At 35.3% G+C, this 13458-nt stretch overlaps 1 protein-coding gene across 3 annotated transcripts in view; it reads right to left on the bottom strand.

The window, feature by feature from the left end:
- The window catches only part of LOC106153998 (uncharacterized), a 35340-nt gene that overhangs the window by 15737 nt on the left and 6145 nt on the right, over nt 1–13458 (bottom strand). For all 3 annotated transcript variants that reach the window (XM_087002075.1, XM_087002072.1, XM_087002073.1), the window contains exons 5-14: nt 13182–13262; nt 9892–9939; nt 9370–9465; nt 5686–5822; nt 5214–5418; nt 4854–4965; nt 3941–4095; nt 3547–3666; nt 1014–1237; nt 358–508 (exon numbers count right to left, since the gene is read on the bottom strand). In XM_087002075.1, coding sequence (XP_086858201.1) covers nt 358–508; nt 1014–1237; nt 3547–3666; nt 3941–4095; nt 4854–4965; nt 5214–5418; nt 5686–5822; nt 9370–9465; nt 9892–9939; nt 13182–13262 — 1329 coding nt within the window. The remainder of the gene's footprint in view (nt 1–357; nt 509–1013; nt 1238–3546; nt 3667–3940; nt 4096–4853; nt 4966–5213; nt 5419–5685; nt 5823–9369; nt 9466–9891; nt 9940–13181; nt 13263–13458) is intronic.

The raw sequence follows: 13458 nt of genomic DNA, 5'->3' as shown, positions 1-13458 counted from the left end.
AAAGAGAACGTGAGATGTAGATCAGACTAGTGAGAGCTGTTGTAGTAATACATTTTGAGCATCATAAAAGAATTTTTTCATGAGTATTACAAATATATTTATTTGTACATTTTACAAATATACTTTCATTACTTTAAATTTGAGTGCTGTTGACTGCTGCACTTATAATACGTTTTTTAATATGAAATAAATGAAGGCAAACAGAGTAGGAATCAAAATTTATTTATTGTAGAAACCTAAAGCCATGTCATATGTGTATCAATACACTGCCTAAAAACATATTCACAAAATGACTGAATCTCATCTAGACTTGCATTATTGCTTTTCATATATCTTACATCATGGAATGTTACTTACCAGAGACATCACAACTTTCTCTCTGAAAGGATCAATGGGAGGGTTGGTGACCTGTGCAAACAGCTGCTTGAAATAATCAAACATCAGAGGATTGAACTCAGAGATACAGGCCAGGGGGGCATCATTTCCCATAGACCCCAGGGCTTCCTTCCTGGAAAAGAATCAACAAAAATCTTTAGGCAGAATTATACAATCACAATATTAATTTTTAAAGAACCGGTAAAATGGAACTGATAATGAAATCCACTTTCATCTGTCTTAGAGGTTAAAAAACCCGTGCAAATTTTTTTCTTTCTTCCTTCTCAACAATTTAAATGTCTGCTGAAATGTGAGTTGACGGTATGAAAGAGGTATTGTCCAGTGTAACAATGAAACATTAGCTGCTGCTGTCTTCTGAACAATATCATGCCTTGTATTTTTGCAATACTGTTTGTATAATGAAGAAACAATCAAGAATCATTTGTTGTAACTACGTTTGTAACATATCGTTTACTAATTCAATGTACATAATATGACATAATATAATTTCACACAAAGAAAAAAGTGTCGGTTACAACAATGTAGCAATATCAAGTCATCCCATGCAGCAGTCTGTTGGCAAGACACATCGCTATCTTTGATAACAAAATCAAACCGTCATCCTCTCTCTTTCTCACCTAGCTTTGACCATGGGCAACACCAAGAAGTTCAGTGTCTCAACAGTGTACCCAAACAACGGCAGTCTCCTGTCCTCCTCCACCACACTGCCACTCACTCCTGGCATGCCATTCTCAGTGATGCCGTTCACCATGTTATCCACATCATTCACACCCAGGATGTGCTCCGAGTTGTGGAGTTTTTCATCATCGTAGGCTTCAAAAAGATCTGCCATGGTGATGATCTGGAAAACATGTGATACACCTGCTACATAAGGCTGTTGTATATTTTTACAGGAAAGAGCACCATGCAGTTAATCTACACCTTCAACAGCTGCCATACTTTGCTAATTTACATCGTCTTATCATCACTTGCGTGACAAAACATCTGATATGCAAGGCAGCTTACAGTGTATCTCTGATGATTTTAGAAAAATCAATCATAATTTAACAAAAAAATATATTAACTAGAGGATCAGAGAGGCGATACCGCCTCCAGATATTGTACCACCAGCTGGAGTAAGCGCATTCGTATGGACCCCCCCCCCCCTCCTAAAAGGGACACCATCACCAGTCTGGTGTTTGACAAGCTCTATAAGATGCAATCAACAAGAGTTCTCAAAATATGCAAAAAATATAACTAAAAATGATACAATCAAGCAGATTTTCAAATTGACTTGCATTTTCCTACCCTTGCTCACTACTGTATTCTCTAGACAAAAGGCCTATTGGTTTTCCTTGAAATGTGTTGTCAATGGTGCATATATGCTGACAAAAGAGAAAACCTAGGGGAAACAATGGGCACATCTCTGCTAGATTTAAAGATATGAGAGGCAAGAAAATATGCAAAGCTCAGTTCATGGTGAAAAAGTAGGTCAAAGGTCAATTTCAATATCATAGTATATGAATTTCTATTCAAGTTCAATAGCAACTATGGACATTTCTTTGCCAATTTTGCAGATTTAAAGGCCAGAAAACATGCAAAAAGCAGTTCATCATAAAAAGTAGGTCAAAGGTCAATTTCAAGGTCACAGATTGCTAGTGTATTACTTCCTATTCAAGTTCAATAGTAACTATGGACCTATCTGTCAGTTTTGAAGATAAAGGTGAACGAAAATTTGCTAAGTTCAGTTCATAGTAAAAGGAAGGTCAAAGGTCAATTTAAAGGTCACAGTAAATTGCCAGTTCATGACTTCCTATTTAAGTTCAATAGTAACTATAGACCTATCTCTGCCAGTTTTGGAGATTAAAGGGAACAAAAATTGGCAAAGTTCAATTCATGGTGAAAAGTAGGTCAAAGGTCAATTTTAAGGTCACTGATTAATTGCCAATATGTGACTTCCTATTCAAGTTTAATAGTGACTATGGACCTATCTCTGCCAGTTTTGGAGATTAAAGGGAACAAAAATTGGCAAAGTTCAATTCATGGTGAAAAGTAGGTCAAAGGTCAATTTTAAGGTCACTGTTAAATTGCCAGTATGTGACTTCCTATTCAAGTTCAATAGTAACTATTGACCTATCTCTGCCAGTTTTGGAGATAAAAGGGAACAAAAATTTGCAAAGTTCAGTTCATGGTGAAAAGTAGGTCAAAGGTCAATTTCAAGCTCACATCTAGATTGCAAGTAAATGACTTCCTATTCAACTTAAATAATAACTATTGACCTATCTCTGCCAGTTTTGGAGATATAAGGGACTAAATGTTACAATTCTGAGTTACAAAAATGTGCCACCACAAAGTACTTTTTAATACAGCATAACACGAAAACCGTATGAAATACAAAAAAACGGAGACCACTCTCAGTGTTGGGCTTTACATGCTCTACAAAATGCAAAAAAGAACGGGTCGCTAGCATTAACGGTTCCCGAATTAGAGACAGTTTTCATTTTCGGTATTTTATGGCCGCTACTCCTGTGAAAATGCACCGATTGACCCCAAATTCACAGAGATGAAAGATGACCCAAAGGGTAACACTTTCCAATATAATTATTGGTTAAGTCTGTGTAGTGTCTGAATAACAGTGCAAATAAAATTTTTTTTCGTAAAAAATTTCATTTTTTTGAAAATTTTGGCCCGTTTGACCTTGAAATAAAGGTCAAAGGTCAAATCCAAGGGCATATTTGAAATCTACACATATGACTTTTGGAAAGCCGTCTGTAGAAAATTTTCCCATAATTCCTTCCGTAGGGTAGATAATTGGCATTGAATTTTCAAAAATTTTGACAAGGGTGCATTTCAAGGAGCGTCACGCCCAGGTCAATGTACCGACTGAGACAAAAAAACCTGGGGGTTCAAGTTGAGGTTATATGTGACCTAAATCCAAGAGATGGGGACAGGGGTCCTTGCGGTCTAGGAGGAGAAGCGGTAACGGTGACTTGTATCCGGCGCCAGTACGCGGAGCCGGCGGAGCTTACGGAGCCGGCGGAGCCGGCGGAGCCAACGGAGCCGGCGGAGCCGGCGGAGCCGGCGGAGCCGGACGAGACGGGTCGGGACTAAAACCATGAGTACCGCCAGCGTACACGCTGGTGGTACTAATTAAAACAATAAAAACTGTACCTCTTTCAACCATTCCCCATGTGGCCGCAGTGTGGCAAGTTTATTCTTGATGACATCATCTTGCAGAAACTGTTTCTCCTCTGTGTCAACCAGCAACATGCGGCCTGGTTTCAAACGGCCCTGAAACATGCCAATGAACTTGCAAATTATCTAAAGATATAATGAATTACCAAAACATTTCAACTTTATTTTTTCTTTTCCTTGCCACCATATGATGAAGGTAAAATAAGTGAGTTGAATGAACAAACGAAAAATATAAATGTTATAACCTTCAAAACTAGGTAGTGTAAAATTATCCAGATAACAATCACTATATCTAAATGTGCCTTAAAGTACGATTTTAAATCATTCATGGAACTTCTACAAACATTATTAGCTTTACATCAGTTCATACCTTCTGTTTAATATTAGGGGGTGTGAAGTCAGTCACTCCCACCTCACTGGCCATGATAAGATGATTATCACTGGTAACATAGAATCTAGAGGGTCGGAGGCCATTCCTATCCAAGATGGCCCCAACATAACGCCCATCGCAGAAGGCAAGAAGGGCTACAAAAATAATATGCTTACTGGGACTGCTGTTCTGTATCTTATTACATGTACATCAACAATGTAACAAAAATGCCTAGCTTCTTACATACAGGGAAAAATTCTGTAAATGATATTCACCATTTCTTAAATTCTATTTTCCTAGGCCATGACTTAAGTTTTTAATCAGTAACTAAGCAACTTAAATAATGCAGGGCGTCAAGTTATAACGGAACTTCAGAAAATAGAAAAATAGGAGGAAAAAATTTAAAAAATAGGACAAATATAGGAATTTTATCAAAAAAATATAGGAAAAATAGGAATTATTCTAAAAGAAAGATGGCTTTCCAACACCTCTAAAGCCATACTGGTGTAATACACATCTTTAATTGTAGTAAATAACACTATTTAGTGTAACAACAATAATTTATCTAACAAATTTACAAACAGCAACATAAAATGCTAAAGGCTCTGTCACACCTAGCTAAATAGGTACATGTGTGTACAAATACAAGTTGCCGAGCTGTACGTGATATATTATGAGTGTATTGTTGAGCTGCAGGCTTAAACCACGGCCTCTTATAGACAAAAAAATAGGAAAAAATAGGAATTTTCTCTAGAAAATAGGAAGAAATAGGAAGATCTCCAAAAAACAGGAAAAAATAGGAACTTGACGCCCTGATAATGTACCAAAAGAGAAGTAAACAATGTATATTATAAACTGAATTTTACAAGAAGTGATTCCATTTCTTATCAATAACTGCAAGTCACAGCCATACCAGGTCCATCCCATGGCTCCATTCCAAATGCACAGTAGTGATAGTAGTTCTTTTTCAGTTCTGGCATGGTCTTGTCGTTCTGCCAGGCTTCAGGGACCATGTTCATGATGGCCTAAAAGAGTGTTTTTGATGAAATCCTTCAGACTGCTGACTTTTAAGTAAATAATATATAATTAAGTGTAAGTGTTAAAATTAACTCTCGCTCCTAGGTTATTTCTCAATAAATGTACTGTGGGACCATTTAAGTTGGGCATACTAGTACCTCTAAATTTTTTGCTGTCCATAACTGCTAATTCAGAAGTTTCAAAAATAATTTTTCTTCAGATTTCTTACAACATAAACTTATGACATCTTCCATACCTCTGGTAGCTCTCTGCCCCCTGCAGCACACAGGAACTCCAGCACATTATCAAACATTCCAGAGTCTGATAAATTCTTCTCAACCACAGGGTACAACTTCTGCAAGTCATCGCCAAACGTGGAGCTCTTCATTACCCCTTCACGAGCCTTCATCAAGTTGATGTTGCCACGTAGGGTGTTGATCTCCCCATTGTGAGCCAGATATCTACATATAGAGGAATATGTAGGTTTTCATAGAAAAAAGAAATTTTTACATTTAAACAACCATATTTCTACATGGCAAATATTTACAAAATTAAAACCATATATCTCACATATTCTTTAGCTCAATTACATTCCAGTTAAATATTTTCACAGGTGGTAAACATAACCAATCAGATTATATCACTTAAGATATTTTCTAAGAAAGAGAAATGTGTTAGTTGAGATGCCAACTTCCATGGATGTGAAATGTGTTACTTGATATCATTACCTCTGTGGGTGTGCTCTCTCCCAGGAGGGAAACGTGTTAGTTGAAAATCGACTGTGCACCAAGGCCACATGAGTCTTGAAGTCAGGATCACTTAAGTCCTTATAGTAATGCCAGATCTGTCTGGATGTAAACAAGCCCTAGGAAAAACAAAAAGCAAAGTTCATAGGTACAATTAATTTTATCCAAAGATTAATATCACCAAAATCACTAGTTAAGCATGTGACAGTGACCTTTACATGATCTGAAAGGGATAGTCTATTGATCTGAAACTCTTCGTATGAGATGTATATTTCACAATAAAAACATTGTAAACAACTCACAGAAATATAATATATTCTGTTTTACCACAAATATGGCAGTTATAGCATTGGTAAGTATGGGAAAATTGTTGTTTACTCCAGAAAAATTCATTTTTGGCCAAAACGAACAGTTATTATCCCTTTTCAGGGTTTGCTTCATGCCGTCAGAATGGCCTGAACGGAACATATTCTTCAGAAAACATGCCCAACTAACGATATCTTTATCCAAATACACAAATTAAACGCTCATTTTGTAAATTTTTGGCTTTAAAAAACGTCCTATTTGCTCGGCCTAGGAGTTAATGAGCTACGTGGTCACGTGGTCCAATGACGACAATCGAGCCACTGGAGAACAGAGCGTGCTTAGCTGTCAAACTGAGCTGCATTGTCTACCTGTAAGATGACTTCTCTGGCTTCTGATAAAAGTTTATACTCATTCAAATCTCTTACCCGAGGGGTCTAAATCCTCGTGAAGCTGTGTAAAACCATTTCCCGTCTAGTCATTTCTTTAACAAGCATTTCATTATGGTTATCCCAAGTTGTATAAAACACTTCATTTGAATGAGTTAAGGGAAATGTTGATTATTGCATATGAGGTCCATGTTATTTGTGAAATTCAATTTATTTTATTAAACCGCTGACACTCCATCTTGCATACTTTTATTAAACTGAGGTAAACAATGCCCGTTACCTTTACAAGTCCTATCTTAATCATCCATCTAACTGGAACTTCCTTTACCTCTTAATTAGAGGGTTAAATGGCATTCAATTTGTCTTGCTTGTATCGAACGCACTCTCTATCTAAGCTTTACTCCAGTTATCTCAGGTAAAAATCTACCTGTGCGTTAGTTACAAAGCGCAGCTCCCGTAGACCTGGGGGTACTAGATAAAATCTGAACACCAGGTTCATCGAGGAGCTAGAGAAAGAAAGGAAGAATTTTTCCTGCACAACTTCATAGGAATTTTAACACGGACTTGATCCAGCTTAGACCTCCAAACTAACAGGGTGACATGGGCAATTTTCACAAACAAATCATAAAACTATATTTCAGTTTACCGCCTTTAAAATAAATATACCGTTCTGGGTAAATTAAAATAGTTATTAAATCGCAAGAATATTTTTGACTTAAATGATGATTTTATTATTAATGGAAATTAAGCTACTATATGAGGTACATTTGCTGTGATTACGCTGTCCTTCATGTTTTGCGTAAGTCTACATTTTGCTGTATGTGCTTGTTATCTTTTTAAATATGTGCGTACAATTTTTGCAGGTCTGGTTACCCCCCTGTTATGTGATGAGAGTATTAATTTGGCAATTAGTTCCTTAGCTTATTTGAATAGAATTGCAGTGCAAAATTTTCAACAAGATGTTGGCGAAATAGCCCATTACTCTTTGTAGGTATTTCCCCCGTCAAAGTTTGTCTAAAATTATCTTTCAATCTTTACTCTTTCAAAGACAGTATAAAGTTTCCTGACATATTTTCGTGTAAACTTAATGACAAGCCAAGTGTCTCCAGTTCATTCCGTACTCAATTTTACCCAAGCAAATTTTTTTCTTGAGTAGATCTTTATAGCACGGTGTTATAAGCTTACAAATTTGCAAAAAAAAAAAAAAAAAAAAAAAATTGCGTACTGACGCAGAATTTGCGTTTCAAGTTATAAAATAATAAATCTTTTAAATTATTTAATATTTCAGATGAAATAATCTTCAGAAACAAATCCTCAAAGCATAAACGAATTAGGATAACGAACCATTTTATTATAGCAGTTCCCATTTTTTCTTTAATATAACGCTCTTTTTTCTGTTTTTCCTCAACACGTTTTCTTCCACGGAAGCTTCAAGATACCCTGAGAGCAATTTCTTTTATTAATGTTCGCGACCGTGTTTGAACTTAATTGTTTAAGTATTGATATTTAACGTCATTTACAAATACCAATAAAATAACCCCATGAAATAAATGAGATATATTGAAAAATATGAAAGCCCACCAAGACGAGTTTCATACCTGTTATTACCTGGCTTGGGAATTGCAGCGGTGCATAATTAACAGGTTTGTTGTAAACGAGCTTTTGGTCAACTACAATGCATTTAAAATGCATCAGCAATCAGTAAGTTTGCCAACTGATGACAGTTAATCTGAAAGACTACCAGCTCTTGATATGATCTAAACCACCTGAGGTGACCATGATCTAGAGCATCGCAACTATTGTCACCGAAGTCAGTAAGTAAGTCACGGAAGACCGTCACAGACAAAGAAAGATTGTCAACGAGAGCTGCAATTTTGGTGAATCCCACGGCAACACACCGAGGCATAACGAAAATTCCTCAACTCCGTTCAACACAACTTTCCTTAACTTCTCCGTCTGAATGCACCATGCAGCTCAGTTGAGTCTCATAGACCTTTATCGTGATTGTCGTCACAGTATCACGTGACCCAGATCTGTTGCTTCATTTTTGCATATTGAGGTGAGGTTTACTAAAACGCTTTTTTTTCTACTAATAGATTGTTTTTATAATTTTTAATTGGCGGGGATCGATTAAAACATACCTCTAGTGTATAGATTGAGTGCTGTATCTTCAAAATTCGAGAAATGGATTTTTACATGAACATTGTCCTTTAATATGAAGATAGAAACATAAGCATCCACATCTCTAAAAAGTGGCATGATTGCTTCCTAGGCATTTACATACTACATAAATCTGTAACATAGTCTATTGATTTTTATACTGATTAACTTCCAACCATAATAGATCTTTATTAGGGACAAAGAAAGCGTGTACCTATGAATAACTATGATGTTTACTATCCCATCTAGATTGAAGCTGTAGTTTGATAAACCAAATGTTCCAGGAACCCCTATATTGGTTGCATTCCACTTTAATTTCCATGAGCATGAATCTCAGTAGTGAGATGGCATTTACAATTTTTGATCCACCTACATGAACTATTGTTTTTTCTTTTGCTTTCAGCTTGTGCGTCAAAGAAATCAATTTAGTCTGCCTTTAAAACCTTGTTATCCTAATATACACCTACATAGCGCATGGCTGTGAATGAAAGGAAGCAATCTTCTTGCAAATCAATATATGATATGGCAAGCCTTGTCAAGATAACAGACTTTGCTGTTTTGCTTTAATCTGGGTGTGAAATCATCCAAAACCTCCAGGGGAAACCTGGGAACCATTTTTCCTCCTAGAATTTTATATTCAAATTATATACCCTCATATTTCAGCTTCTGTAATTACAATCCTCATTTTTCACTGCGATACTAATTAGCTAAGATAATTGATAATCTTTTTTTTACCCCAGTTATTATTTTAGAAGAGTATGAAAGATACTGTGAAATTAACTATTCGCCCATTTATTCTAGATAAAATACTCACCTTGTAGACTATGGTGGCTGTGGACAGACTGCATATGTAGAACCTAAACCCCAGCTGTGGAATCCTGTGGGTGGCTTGCTTACGTAATACAAACACCTGGACAGACAAAAACCAACCACTGTTAATCAATACTGAAAAAAACATTCCACACAGAAAAGTTGTTTTATCAGAAATGTCATGTTTTAAATCAAATAACATGAAGACTAAAAACAATTAGCAATCACTTTTCACCACTTTTTTATGATATTAAGTAAACATTTTCTAGTAAGTGATGAAACATTATATGATAAGCTTTTGTCATAAGAATTTTTTCGATCAATTTTTTCACAAATAACTTTTCAATATTTTTGGTCAGAAATACATTTTCTGTGTACTTAAATGGGCCCTTTCACCCACTCACTTTCTGAATCGCAGCCTCAAGTAATAAACTCATTAAGTCCATTAGAAAATGACAGTATTCTGAATTAATCTCTCTTGGGAAATTGATTATTAAGAAATCGAACTTCTTCAATCTCTACTTACCCTTCTCTGAAGTTCAGCACGCTCTTCAGGATTGACCGTCACAAACACCTACGTAATAAAAGTGAAATCTTGTCAATAGTTTCCTCCTATGAGCCTCACTTGATTTAATTTAGCATTCTGCCATTCGCAGCATGTTATCAATTTGCCATTTCTGTGCTCTGCAGGAGGGTTGTCTTCAAATGAATAAAAATGCCCATTTTTTTCTATCAGTGCAGGAAAAGTGAATTTTCAAAATGTTTGTCTCCTCTGAATGTACACCAGCAGCTTATTTCTTAGCTATTCATGGACGGACAGATAGAGTAATAAAGAAAACACTTTCAACATGTTTCAAATCAATCAAGAACACATTATTTCTTTTTCCTCCTCGCCCCTTCCACCACCCCCTCAAGATCTCAAAACAATTAGTCAGCAAAAAATTCAATGTTAAATGAAAGGAGAAAAAGAAAGGCTCGTTTCCCTTGATTATGGGCAGTAAATACTGTGTTGATTGGAATGTCTATGTCTCTCCCTTTGAGGATTATCCCCTATTCTGTAAAGTAATCCTAACAACTTAAATTTTGCCAAACACTTCATTTTCAGTTTAATGCTTTCATCTTATTTTACAAAGAAATGTCTATTTACACAGAAAATGCATATAACTTCTTTGATATTATTGTTGGAATTTCTGAATAGCATTACCTATGCAGTTAAAATTGTTCAGGAAACCATTATCATATTTTTGGAAACAATTTATAACCACATTTGCCTGTAATGTATAAAAACTCTACCTTTATAGGAAATAAATCACAGCTGTCTGAGAAGTTATCTTATTATCATTTTCATTAAGAAATAATATATTATGCTGTATCTCTTTCTTGAAAATTCACATGACATTTCCATTTTAGTCTGTTCATTATCTAATTTAAATGGAAATAAGCATCCCAATCTTAACTAGCAGCTCCATTTACTTAAAATCAAACAAAAAAGTTTGCTGTCTTAATTAAGAAATGATCAATTGGATAAAAAATATCTTAATTCAGGAAAAAAAATATAAATTACTTGGTGTTTTTCTTTCATGTCTGTCTTCTTAGTCATAATCTATTAAGAACTGCCAACTTATATAATTAGTATCTGATATTTTTGCCTCTGTATCTCAAAATAAATCACCTAAGCTGATAAATTTGACCAGAATTTATTCTGCCATTTCCGTCTTTACAGGAGAACACAAAACTACAAAACATGTTGTTTCTAGAAATAACCTTATCAAAATGGATTTGCCCAGGGTTTCATTTTGATTTTATTTCAACATGTCTAACATAATTTGCAAATCATCAATGAAGTTGACTGCCTGTATATACCTTAGGGTTTTATTGTGGCATTTTGTCCTTATATTCAAATATAGGCAGCAATCTGGCTGTATTGCAGTTTCATCTAGCCGACCATGCTTGACCTATACAATTCCAAAGTTGTGTCAGGTTATGTGTAACTGCAGTGAAAACTAGTTTTGACTGGTCTACCAACTAACTGTTCCTAATTGAAAGAGATAAGTACTATTCTCATCTGTGTTGACTCTTTACTATGAAATTAAATAATAAAATACAAAAAAATTAATTAATAAAAAGAAAGAAAAATACTTTAAAGTATCTTGGCTGTAAACACATGTATTGCAGAATATAAAACCACTTCTTTTGAAAAGACACAAAAGATAAGATACAAATAGAATACCATTCTTATATTTCTACCTGTCTCTTGATTTTCCTATCTCTGTATCTATTTATGATGAATATAGGCACGTACTCCCTACCTGTGTTTGTTTGTAAAATGGGGCCTAATAGATGGCTTGAGCTAAGTGTAAGTATTTACAGAATTGTTAATGGGTATTACATAAAACCTCAAGATGCTCTGTTCAATGAACTTGGAAGGTTTCGTAATCAAAAATCCCCTGATTATGTATGCTTCACATGGAGCTAGGTCTGTAATCTCAAGGAAATGTACTTTTTCATCCTGGTTCACCTTTCTACCTTAACCACAATTGTGTAAACTGAATGATACATGTTTTTGTCTCATGCTGTATAGGTTTGAGGAATAAGAGCTGTTTGGTAATGATATATTCTCACTCTGCTTTAGATTTTCAGGCACACAGACATAGTGGAATATAGAAATATAGTCAGTTCCCATGAGAGACTGATACTTAACATAAACTTCAGAATAACTTATTGTTTTATATCATAAAATTTTCTATAAGCCAGATATACCCCCCTCAATCATGTGCAAGATACAGGAAAATTCATAAACGTCATTTTTTTATGGAATCATTTCTGATCCATTAACACTAAACCATATATAATTAACACTAGACCACTACATTTTCACAAATGCTGTCAATTTAAGCATTTTCTTTTTGCCCTTATTTTGTATACAATGAGAGGGCATTTCAGACCAAGACTAAGAATAAGTAACCTATTACTTATAGCCACAAATACCTACAGTACATATACCTATATCCACATGTGGCCACTAAATGTGGTATATTGGCATCCCCATGATCAATGCTTCACCGTCAGGAGTACTAGTGCCCTCTCAAAAATAATATTATAGGCACAGCTCTACATAGCTACCCACTGGTTACCTTTCAGGGACAGTTAATATGCATAGACTGTCCCTACAGTAAGGTTATGCATTTTTGGGGTTCTTCTCTTCATTGAAATAATCATTATACCAACATGTACTAGTATTGCTTCAAACCATGGATAAGTAAACATAATGTGTGTATTCAAGAGTGTTAGACTAGACAAAGTTTAAACAATGTGCACGCGGCATTTCATATTAACATGCCTAGTAAGTACATCATCCCACGTTACTGGATAAGTAATTAATCTTATAATCGCCTTATTAATCATGCAAGTACCATAGCAATTCATTAGTAGAGCTAGGTGGAACCTGTTTGTACAATGAATGATGATCTGTTTGTATACTGAAAGATGATTTGAATGAAAAACCCATTAGCATCTAAACTAGCAAAACAGAAAATACTCTCTATGGCTGTTATTTTTATTATTATTTTGATGATGATGATAATTATCATCATGATGATAGGTGATGATATGATCATCATTATAGCCAACCATTCTGATAATTGTTTTCAACTGTAAACCACCTCCTATACTGCCAACTGTGCATAGAGCATCCCCCTTTTCATCCTACCATTCCTTTACTCACAAGTGTTCACAACAACTTCCCACATATTCTATCAGCCTGCCATTTCGACCCCCCCCCCTTAACCGACAACACTAAACTTTCCCTAAACTCACCTGTCTAAGCAGAGGTTCCTTGGCTGCTGCAATGCTGCCAATGACCTTATTATCACCAGGGACTGTCCTCCAACAGAGTACCTAGAAAAATCAACACAAGATTTAGCCCGAGACACTTGGGCTGTTCATAATAAATAAAAACATATAAAAAATGTTTGGACCAATTTAACTCCAATAATCAACTGGGCTCCATTTAATTCCTCTTAAAAACAATATAATTTCAGACATTTTTTTTTCAATGACAACAATATTTGCTAACCACATAAATACATAAGTG

This window comes from Lingula anatina, chromosome 1 (assembly GCF_051362555.1).
Source record: "Lingula anatina isolate TDL-2025a chromosome 1, LinAna3.0, whole genome shotgun sequence".
NCBI lineage: Eukaryota > Metazoa > Brachiopoda > Lingulata > Lingulida > Lingulidae > Lingula > Lingula anatina.
This window is presented reverse-complemented; position numbering and strand designations above follow the sequence as displayed.